At 38.9% G+C, this 12,063-nt stretch overlaps 1 protein-coding gene across 8 annotated transcripts in view; it reads right to left on the reverse strand.

The window, feature by feature from the left end:
• Positions 1-3,380: 3,380 nt before the first annotated feature.
• The window catches only part of BANP (BTG3 associated nuclear protein), a 146,329-nt gene continuing 137,646 nt past the window's right edge, over positions 3,381-12,063 (reverse strand). For 4 of the 8 annotated variants that reach the window (XM_080552060.1, XM_080552061.1, XM_080552062.1 and 1 more), the window contains 2 exons: positions 8,815-8,958; positions 3,676-4,455 (listed from right to left, as the gene is read on the reverse strand). In XM_080552060.1, coding sequence (XP_080408186.1) covers positions 4,384-4,455; positions 8,815-8,958 — 216 coding nt within the window. In that variant the 3' untranslated portion in view covers positions 3,676-4,383. Of the gene's footprint in view, positions 4,456-8,814; positions 8,959-12,063 lie in introns of those variants that run through there. The other 4 variants (XR_013938248.1, XR_013938249.1, XR_013938247.1 and 1 more) reach the window with 3 other exon arrangements.

Consider the following 12,063-nt stretch of genomic DNA (forward strand, 5'->3'; position numbering starts at 1 on the left):
AAAAAGGCAGAGAAAGGAGACATACGCTCTTGACTGAAACCTCCCATGTGAAGCTGTAGATGTGGAAAAAATAGGTTTTCATCCAGTTTATCACACTACAGAACAACACTCGATTAGAAGTCCCCTAGCCCCTTTTGAAGGAGGATAAGTGTTAACCCCCTGCCCTGCGTGTTTCCCATCACATCCTGCCCACTTTGTCTTAATTCCAGCTCTGCACAACTCCTCGCCACCCTTCCATCGGCTCTTGCCTCCACTTTCTGCGCAGTTAGTCTTACTTTTATGGGGTATAAAACAAGCTCTAAATACATAAAACCTTGTTTTAAAAACAAGGAAATTAAAAGAAATTAAGTATGTCAGTTTGTAGCAGCACATAAAAGAGCAATCTCAGTTTACCCCAAACACCACTCTAACTGATTGACTTTCATATTCCTGGCTTCATTCAAGGAAATGAGGTTTGACTGTCGAGTACTCATCTAAATCAGCAGGGCTTACAGAAGTGCTCTGGGATTGCAGTGGGTGAAAGAAACCATCTTACTTCTTATAATGGGAAACAGTTTTTGCTGAGTTATAGCTATGGCTCCAAATTTTTCAGTGCCTAGATAGTTAGGAATTCAGAAGGAAAACTGATTACCAGTAGAAGGTTGTGCAAAGTGAGATTCTACAGTAATTCTTTTTTCTTTAGATATTAGTTTCCTCACTGTATTTTCCAACATGAAACTCCAGAGCAGTTCTCTGAAGCCACTAATAAAGTAAGCAGCCACCAGAGCATACCAGACATATGCCAGGTTCTCCACGATGGAGACAAGCACTAGAACAACATCTTGGCCAGCATTCTGTGCTTTGTAGGCAAACCGTCAACACTGAAACGCCTAAAAATATGCCTAATGAAGGCATTACAGTTTATTTGGGTCGCAGAAGGGTGCTCATTTTTATAGTTTTGTTTTGCAAGACAAAACATGTAAAATTAACAAGGAATAAAAGAAAGAAAAAAAAGAAAAAGAACCCACATCCTTCACTTTTTTAGACCACTTTCTAGTTCTACAACCCATCAAAATGTAACACTTTGATTAGTTTTTAGATTGGGTCCACAGAAGCCCATAAAAAAGGTGGATGCGCCCTCTTTTACGTGGGATTCAAGCTGAACAGATCTGAAAGATGATTGCAGTGATACTGTACTGCACATGCAGCCACAACCACATGTTAGGAATTTTAGTACGTCAAGATAAATGATGAGGTGCTGGCGAGAGTGAACTTAAATTGAAAATAACCAATGGGACCACCAGGGTAACCAGAGGATCTCTTCCCCCAGAGCCTGCATGCCTGAACACTGTTACACAAAACCAAACCCATCAATTAGTATTGTACAGGTCACAAAATGAATTAAACTATCCAGCTGATTGTAGTCTAACCTTACAAGAAATGTCCTCCTGAAGACTTGTGGTCATATGTTCTCAATAGCTGCCTTTTGGACAAAAGCAGGAAAGAAGGAAAAAAAAAAGAAAAGAAAATAAAAGAAAACTGTTAAAAGCAGCAGAGGCTGTGAATAACAAAAGGAGACATAATGAGAACTCATTTCTAGCTGACCTACCGGAATGGTCAGTCTTCGTGGGCAGAACTACATCCATGGTGACCCAACACTGATCCACCTGAACGGAGAGCCAAGCAAAACCCTCACTGCTGCTGCAAGACTTTCATTCTTTGAGTTATCTTATATACTTTTAAGATTTCTTACTGTTGACATGCTATTGTTACATGTGTGAACATACTCTTCACACTTGCACAGAACCTCACAGACTTTTCATAGTTACAAGGATGTCCCAGAAAGGAATTCATTTCTGAGTTACTCTTCTCGGGAATGACTTATTTGTACATGACACTACCTGTGATGTCTAGAAAACACATAAAACATTCCTGAAAAGAAGTCATTTCCTCCCTGGACAAAGACATAAATCCTCTGACAACATAAAATCTACAAAAACAGAACAGGGACAGGCATTACGCATAGGAATACCTGGCTTGGTGTTGAAGTCTCTTTTCTTTGAACTATGAACAGTGTGACACAGGTTAGACTAATGTAAACATTGACATAACCGAGAAAAACTCATGTCTTGAGGAACATGCAGTCTGAACATCTGAATGCACAGGAGGGCCTTAACAAGGTGCTCTCCTTACCTATTGATTTCAATTGATTTGTACACTCTCCATTCCACACTGGTGAAGGTTTCATTCTCCTGAAATCTACTGAATGCTATTTCACTGCGTGGCATGCATTTACAATCACTTTTTTCGCAGAAGAGACTTGAGCATGCATCAGTCTAATGGCTAAAGAAAACCTCTCCTGAACTCAAGCTGTTCCTGATATGCTTCATCTTCTATGTGAGCTGAAAACACAAAGAGAAAAAGAATTCTCAGTCACACCACAGAACAAAGACAAATATCCCTACAGCTTCTATTAAGTGTGTGTGTGTGTGTGTGTGTACGACTCCTGTGAAAGCAGAGGATGCCTAAACCTCAGAAGAAAAGCTGGTCAAGAGCAGGACTTTCTGATGAAGACAGGAAAGGCACTGTAGCCAATATGAGTGTAGCAAGAGAGTGGTATGGGGTAGCATGCTGCAGACTTGCCATCTCAATGCTTTCTCAATGTCATTTCCAAGCGATAAATTATTACTAAACAACCATGCTAAAATGTACAGGCCTTGCTTTATTTTTAGGCTTCCATTTGGATGCCAAACTCTTTAAACATCACCCAGTCTGGGAAACACTATTAAAAAAGAAACTGAAGCATAGCCAAATTCTTAGCCTGTCACAAACATTGTATTCAATAGCTGTGGTTCAGTTTGCATTGTACTTGTGCGTCAACAAATACCCTAGAGAAAAGTGTGAATTTACATAAAGTGCAGTACTTACCAGGGATAACATTCCCAGAATTTGGGTGTGCACAACCCTTCTTTTCAGAAAAATGTTACCCTGAATTCAATCATGTAGAATAGCTACATGCCATTCATTAATACATTAAATTATGAACCATATATTGACAATAACCATAAATCAACTCAGTTGAAAAACAAACACAAAACAACCCCTCCCCCAGTAAATTTCATACTTTTCTAAGGCATGCATGCATCATTAAGATAATCAGGTTCTAGCAAACACGTATCCTTTCCGTGCTAGCTTAGCAAATTTGAAAAGGTATTTTTTGTTGAAATCAGTATCAAATTTCCCATAAGTTTCAGTGGAGAGAGGCTTTCACCTTGCTGCTGCAGGTTGGATAACAAGACAGGTATCACGAGTTTTGCAACCCAGCTTTTTATGGTTGAATTCCAAACTGAGGTATCGCCACAAATAGCTGGACAAAGACGACAAGAAGTACCAGAAAGGAGAGAGCTCAAAAGAATTGTTCACATTTTTTTAAAAAATGGTTTCATAAATTCATTGTACAAAATAGGATTTGCAGACTCAAAAGCTTAACTATCACATTTTCCTTGTACTGGAAATTTAGATAATAACATTATCTACGATTGATATCTTCCTTACAGGCTTAATCTTACTTCTCGGTTGACAGCAGGGCTTGCCAGATAGCATCTGTCTTCAAATACTTCAGAACTACACTGTTACACCACAGTCCGGTCAAACTGTACTTGCTCCTAAAGCAGAGAGCAACTTAGAGCTGCACTATTCATAAATACACATTTATTTTTCATTAGAAATGCATAATTACAGCATTTAAAAGCATTTTCCCCTAGAAAAGTAGTTAAGCAACAGTACAAACAAAATTGTTAGTCTTCTGCAAATACATTTTTCATTACACTGAACAGAAAACAACAGCAAATTGCTAATACTTGCAGTTATGGGATTTTTCTTTTTTTTAAATATTTTCCATTTTTGTTATAAACACCATAGCAAATAAAAAAGCTGTTTAAACAGTGAAAAATATTTGAGCTCTTAATCTTCTATATGTGGTAAAGCAAGTATTGCCAAGCAGCAATACACTTCCTAAGATATCTGCAGACATTCAAATGGCGTATTTCACAGAAGAAATGACCGGATGAAACATTTAGTCTCAGTGTTTCGTAATTAGTTCTCTTCCCAAAATTATTATTTTTTCCTCTTTAAATATACCTAAGAGCAGGCCGTGTAATTTTTCTGAAGGGCACATTCTCAACAGCTGCAGTGACGTAGCTCCAATTGCAGTAAATGGGTCTGACTTATTCCAGGTGAGCACAAACAGATCATCAGAAACCCGCGATTTGCAGGAGATGTATGAGGTGCGACCAGTAGTCTACCGGGCATTTCCATTTTCCCGTCGCTGCATGAGGACTACAGCACTTAACTTCCCACCGGGGTTCACTGGCATCTCGGTTCACACAGCTTTTCACAATTTTCTTATTGAATTTGGATTGCTCCGTGTTCTATCTGCATTTCTGGTTGGATTGCTGATTGAAGGGTATCAGCGCCCTGGAAAAGGAAACATGAGATCAGGAAATCAATATAAAAATGTTTTTCACTGATGCAGCCAAAGGAGCACAAATGGATTATACTAATATAAAGTTTCTGTATGTACCAATACAAAATCAGCATGAGTATCAACTCTGTGCCAGAGCTGAAATGGGAACGTGCTTCAAAAGGCTCCAGAAATGACCAGAAAAACAGAATGGCTTCGTACAAAGACTAAGCAGACTGATGCCTTTCAGGCTGGAAAAGAGAAGGCTGAAATGATGAAATCATTAGGATCTATAAAATCACAAGTTGCACGGAGAGAGCAAATAGAAAAAGTTATTTAAATTTCTCTTCCCAGGAAGGAACCACCTCTTAAAAGAAACAAAAAGAAAGCTGTTTCTTGCCCAACAGGTGCTGATGCTATGGAAAGTCTTGTCCCAGTACACCCCATGTGCTGGCAGCTCAGGGGCTACAAGGTGGAGCTGAACAGTGTCAGGGATGAAAAGTCCGTCAAAGGCAATCACAGAAAAGCCAATAGGAAATCCCTGAATGACAAAACTATGGTAGGGAAGGACAGTACAATTATCTGTTTGCCCTGTGCTTGTAATTTTCCCTGCTGGTGGTGGACACAGTCTAACAAACTGCTGACCTTACCCCTGCAGTCACTCCCTGCTCTGTGTGAAATGAGAACACTGCTACCAAACTGATTTTTTTCCTTAAAATTCTTCCTAGAGGCCTCAGATTCTACTCACTTTCCAAGCAAAAGCAGTCCTTCATGAAAGAAGTTAAAGACAATGAAACGGCTTTAAGAGGAAGTCTCATTAAGGATGAAATTGCCATGTACTTTGAAAGAAAACTGTATTTTTAACCAAGTTAGTCAGAGTACAAAAAAATGGATTATCGAGCACGTCCCTCCTTTACAGCTATAAAATGAAGAGCATTTAAGAACAGCTGTATTGGCTTGGATAAAGTCCATCACACCCAATAATCCTTCCCCTGATAGCAGCCAATACCACGAACATAGATAAACTACAAGAAAAGGGCAAGCACTTAATGATATTTTCCTGCACACTCCCACAGATTCCAGAGATCTGCCCTTGATGGATTTTCCCTCCATAAATTCACCTAATCGATGCTTTATGTAACGTCCTGGATACAGAAGTGTTTCTGGGGAGATACTTCTTTTACAAATAAGTCTTGCCTGAAGCCCCGCTTTATGCTCTCAGCCTAGTATTGAAACCTGATGAACCACAAAAAAAACAGGGATGGAAACTCAGCTAGATTTCCCGTCCTTTAGGTTTTATTATACCATCACTACTTATTTATTCAAACGAAAACGTTGGAGGTTCAAAATTATACAGCACTGTTTCTAAACTAAGATTTTGTTGTGAAATTTTTGCCCCATCTTTTTCCTTTGCTGTCAGTAATTGCACAGCACAACATTTTTTCCTATTCAACTTCACAGGTAATTTGGCATTTACTTACACGTTCAATAAATTAGTGACTAATTCTGATTGCTAAATTTGTTAGCAGGTAAGTTTTAAAGTGGCCATCGAAGTTTTCTTTCCCATTAGAAGGAAACTTCACTGAAGTAAAATAATTCCCAAATAATAGTCATAACAGCAATACTGAATATTTATCCAAAATTCAGGCCAGAAGTAGAAGACAGCCCAAAGAGATTAGAAGAACAATTGAGGTTTGGAGTTGTGCTTTTTCCAAAGCTAATGAAATCTAACACCAACGTATGAAATCTGAGCATAGAATTAATCCAAATATTCTCTGTTGTCATCACATTTTGTACTTCTAAATTCGGCAAGTTGGTATAAGCAAGTATGCTACTGAGACACAAAAGCAAGCTAAATCTAAATCTTGAAAAATAAATCTGGCTTCGAACTATGCCTCTGTATATGCATTTGCAATTGTATGCCTGCAAAAGACTGTTGTTATATTTATAGTTTGTGTTTATATATGCACTTTAAGGGCACTAAGAGATTTTTGGAATACTAACTATTAATAATTCTGTATACAGTTAATTTGCAAATGCAAAAATCATGCTTCACATGGAAAATACTAAGTCACAGTGTGTATTACTATCTGCTTCAGCTGAAGTCAGAGAAGGGATTCATTTCAAATAGCCTCACTTTACCTTCAGGCAGAGCTTTCAAGAAAAAGAGGTGAGAAAACTGGCGTCTTGTTTTCAGACATTCATTAAAATTCATATTTGTGGTGCTTCAAGCATGGAATTTGCATAGGGCTTGGCATCCAACCCAAGCAGATAATTAACTCCTCTTTACAAAGGTTTGATTGAGAAATAGATTCAAAATCACTGAGAACATCTCAGTATCTTGGCAAAGAAGCATACGAAAACAGATAAAATCGTTTCTACAACCTCACTGAGAGATACATTTAAGACTTTTCCCTTCTGATAAAAGATCTTTCTAAAATGATGTACGACTATTTCAGCCAAAAAACCTACTGGGTTATTCATATAACTCAGGGTAATGCAAATACCAAGTTGGTTTCTCCAATTCATTAACAGACCCTTGGTTTTCAGTTTGTGTAAACTGAGGAAATATTTATGGTAATCTTATTTTTAGTCTGTTTTTCCTTCCATACTCTTCTTATTTCACATTCCTTTTCTGTTTCTCTCCAGCTTTGTATAAATCTGTGGTTAACCACAATATTAAAACCTAACACGGTGCAAAGTGTCTCTGAAGAGAAAAGTAGCTCCTTTGGTGGCTGCCAGCTGTGTGGGAGACGGATGCTGATGTTTACAACCGTAACCTCCTGCCCATCAGAGGTGGGAGGCGAGGAGGGAGGACAGGCACAAGGAACAGACCCAGGCCGTGGACATTAAATTTGAGAATTTCCAAGGCCTGAAGTGAGGATAGCAGCATGTCAGGAGAGAAACACCTTGCTATCTGATGCCTATATGCATTATTAATTGCATGGGACCAGCAATGTAGTTGATCCTTGAGGACTTTGGCAAATCAGGCAAAATCTCTGCAGCAACACGTGTGACAACACAAGTGACTATGAATAAATTACTGAGGAGCCTTGGGGATACTGGTAACAGAGACAAACCTAGGTAAAGGGGAAAAGTGACTGTTAAAGACTCACCTACACGAAGAGATTAGCGTATTGCACACTCATATGCCAGGCAGCCTACTCCTTTTTGGCAGGTAGCATCATTTTTCTGAAGAGCACTTTCTAGCACCCATGTGGGGAGTCAGCAAGGACTGGGGCAACTTAGCAATATGTCAAGCAGCAGCATCTTTTGTTTGAGGGTTTAACTTGCTGCTGGAATACCTAATGTGTTCTAACTTCATATATCAAACTGACCTGTGGATTACCCTTCCCCTGGAAGAAGGGCTCAGCACCTTAGTTTTGTGCACAGAAACTTTGGACATGATTCCCGTGATTTCTTTTGCAATTTTTTTTTTCCTTGAGAGACTCAATATCCAAAAGTTTGCATCCAGATCAGAATTCTCTACAAAACTGGGTATTTATCAGACAAAAATCCATTCTAAAATTGTATGCTGAGGATAGCATTATATTCTGGCTAGCAGGCAAAAGTATTTTTCAAAACCACTAGGCATTCTCTAGAAAAGGAGCCCACTACAGTTGGGTTCATGGAAGAATGTGTAACCATCTTCAGAAAAACTTCAGACAGCTGTTTTAAGTCAGCATTCTCATACCGTCACCAGACATGGCTTCATGCTGATAGGAAGCTTTTTCTAGGCTCAGATACATGACAGTTCAAACTGATTAAAAAAAAAAAAAAATACACCTCCTACACCTTAACCGAGACAATCAAGTGTTCACTTACAATTGCAAACACTGCAGCTCCTGTGGGAAATCCAGGCTGTGGATCAAAATAACTGGAAAACTGCTGTCAGAAAGGGAATAACATTCTTAAAAGAAACCTCAGTCTGAAAAATACTTTCTGGATAGATTCCGAGCAAGTTTTTCTCCATGTGCTGTAAACATGCTTCTCAGCCTTCAAGGGTGCAGAAAAACAATGATGGCCAAAATAACTATTATCTTAGGGGCATTGAGCAAGAACATTGAAGCAGGAATAGTCAAAGACCATTTCATACCTTTAAGAAAATTATGTCTATTATACATTATTATTTTCTACAGTTTGGAAATAAGATCATAAACTCATTTGACACCACTCACACCTTTCAGAAAGTGTTTCTTGCTGCAAAAGATTTCATGTTTCTAGTTTGGAAACAGGATCATAAACTTATTTGGACTGCAACATTTGTGGATAGGTATTATAGCTCATCTGCCAGATGCTTCAACCGAAGTACTTTGAATGGTAAATATATATGTATGTAGTATATACATATATACACACACACTCATACATACTTGACTAGTTGCAGAATGGTCTGTCACTGGTGTGAGCTGCACATACTGGACTTGGATATCGCTGCCTTGGAGTGGAGATCCATCGACACCTCCTGACGCAGGCTCCGCAGATGCAACCGCTATCAGCTGAGCGCCCTGCAACACCTGCAAGCAAAGCAGTGGAGAAAGCAGCTTGTAAACAGCCACAATCAGAAATGTGTTATGAAACATCTAACTTAAAACAGATGCAAAATCAAAGACGGCTAAAGAGAAACACAAGAAAACTTGTCTATCAGGAACAGTTACTTTAAAGCACATGGGTTTCCCAGAAGGACGTGGGACAGACACGGAAAGATTCTCGTACAAGATGCTCGCTGCATTTTGCCTTACGAGACCTGGATTCTTGCAGCTCTTTACTGGAAGGATTAATAAGCACCGCACCCAGAAATGTTGAACTCTCGGATGATCCCTAACACGAAACAGTTTGTATTCTACACGTACCAGCACTAGCAAAGAAATAAGTCATCCTGCAGGCCTACGCTAAATATGTCAATTTTAATATTAATTTTTTTAATGCTAGAGTAATATCATCTATTACCACACAGAGAACAGGACAATTTTAACAACTAATAACAATTAGCGCACTAATCCCCCAGACTAATTGCTATTATTCTCTGGCAGCACCCAATTCCCCTAGTTTCGTTGCGAGTCCTACCTAAGGGAAAACATGATTTGTAGACTTAAAAAGCCCTGTGGGGGATAAAAAAGGAAGCACTGCTTTTACTACATAATGCTGTAGTTAGGAAAACCAGTCTGTTTGTTCTCATCAGCCTCAGATGGACACGGGCAGTACCATGGGCTCAGGCCCCTCGTATGAGCAGGCGGTGGGAAGGCAGCAAAGCTTTGCATGCAGTGACCACTGGAGGAAGCTGGTTTAGAAACCTTTCTGCTTGGTTTTACGATGGCAGAAAGTGAGGGGGAGAAAAAAAAAAGGCACATTTGGCTTCACTTTTATCATCCTTGCACCTTCAGGTTCAAGATCAAAGGGTGGAAGACAGGTTTGTTGGGGAAAAAAAAAGAGCTTCTTGCTCAGTTTTGCTTGCTTAGGCATGTGCTGCCTCCTTGCCTGGAAATGCTGTGCTCCTACGGCTGGGAAACATTTCAAAAGATTCTTCAAATCATTTTGGGATATATTTATGGCAAACTGCTCACATATAGTAATACTGGCTTTCAAAAGGCTTAACAGTTACTGCCCTTGTGATAAATGACACCTTCAGAGGTGTTGAAAAAGACAACCGATGAAGGATTAACAATTCTGTTAATGATTATTGCAAATACTAAGTGGGATAGACCGAGCAGGTTGCACTAAGCGTGCGATAATGTCAATAGCACACAACCATCTTCCTGAATAATATTTTTACTGTTACATAAATACAGACATGGAGCCAAGATACTTACTCTCACAGCCAAATGCATTCAACTTTTGACAATTTATTACAGCAATGTTTCTATTCCTATTGTACATGAAGGTGTAGATGTATGAATTACTGCTAATTAACGCTCATAGTCTCCGTGAGCTCATGTGCTCTCCACGTCTGCATTTTGACTGGTCTGGACTGAAAGTCCCCTATAAGCTCCAGCAAGCAGAGAGCAGTTGATTCATCTAAAACTGCTTGCTTAAAAACGTTCTTGTGATTAGATTAATTTTAATTTACTCCTAAAAATGCAAATCAGAATAAAACTCATGTGAACAACATTAACTCCCCAAACTCATTTTTAAAATTCAGCTGAAATACACAAATTCAGTTTCCATATGCTGTGAACAGCGTTTTTTTTTTTTAACTAAGGTATTCAAACCACAGCAATAAAAAGATGTCTTTCAAACGAAGGGAAGAGAACAAAGAACAAAAATAACATACTTAACAAAAGTTTTTCTTAAAAGTATGATTTCTCAGCTGATCGGAGGGTGGGTGGCCATGAAGGAGTGGGCAGACCAGAACTTCTCCAGGGAGTGTGGGAGGCAGAAAGAGGTGACCTCTATAAATGACCTTTGGGGTGTTGTCAGCATTTTATAGGGATCTTGGGTGTTCTGAGATACAGTCAGCATCAAGCTGCAAAAGGGTGCTACGTTTTGTTTTTACAGGAGTAAGCAAAATTAATTCTCTTGTCCTGCAGTGTTTACTTTGGAACTACATGGTACGTGTTGTCAGAACCACATCGCGGTCTGTCCCATTGACCAGGTTTAAAATGTGTTTTATCTCATTAATTTCTGAAGCATAAACCTCAGAAAGGCGGTGAGCAACTGAACCAGCCCATCATTCTTGTATACAAACTGTTTTACGACAAGGAGGCCTAAAGCTTATAAACAACGTCTGTTTTATGGTATGCTCTCACCTGCACACCTTCCAGCACTTTTTAAAAGATCTCATTTTTATAGTACAAAATCTGACTATATTCAAGACTAGAGCAGGGACAGATACATACACTGTGCTTGGCTTCCAGTTGTATAGTCTGAGAAAAACAGATAATGATAAATTGGAGAAATAGCACAAAATAAAAAAGAATAAATTTGCAACTATTCAATATTCAAGAATGGGAGGCAAGTGGCCAAGTAAGACAGACTCATTGGCACTAATATTATGCCAAACTGTTTGGGTTTTGCAAACCAGGTGATTGGATCTACATGGGATGTTGCACTGACATGTTCATCCTCCACCCAATGCCTTCTTTCTTTACTTTTTTCCTATAGCTACAAAACATCCAACTGGGGAACCTGATCTTGGTTTTTAGGAAGCAATGAAAAAAGAAGCACGATGACAGTGCAATGCATGTTGTGAAGAAGAGAGAACAAACTCCGTCTAAAGAGCTTTTTACTGCTGGATTCACACAAACTAATCAACTGTTGAAGACACACTGAGCAGTGCGGTTATTTTTGGGTTTAGGGAAAGTCATTCTTCTACCAGCATATTAGTTACAGAAAGAAAGCACGATAGGATGCTTGGATGCCAGCAAAAGAACATTTTTCAAAAATGAGAACCATTTTGCTTCTTCAGGCTTCTCTTTGTTTATTTGTCATGCCCAGTCTACTTCTTGTATGTTCAAAATCACTTCCAAAAAAAAAAAATCAGTCTGGACTTTGAAAATTAAAAGCAGAAATATCTAATGCTGAAAAAGCCTCCTTAATGTTCTCTGCCTTGCACATGCTAACATTAATAGTTGTCTTATGTTTCCTTAAATACCACCTAGCTTGTGTATCAATCCTCTTTTTTT

Source organism: Anser brachyrhynchus (genome assembly GCF_964034855.1).
Source record: "Anser brachyrhynchus genome assembly, chromosome: 12".
In the NCBI taxonomy this organism is placed as follows: Eukaryota; Metazoa; Chordata; class Aves; order Anseriformes; family Anatidae; genus Anser; species Anser brachyrhynchus.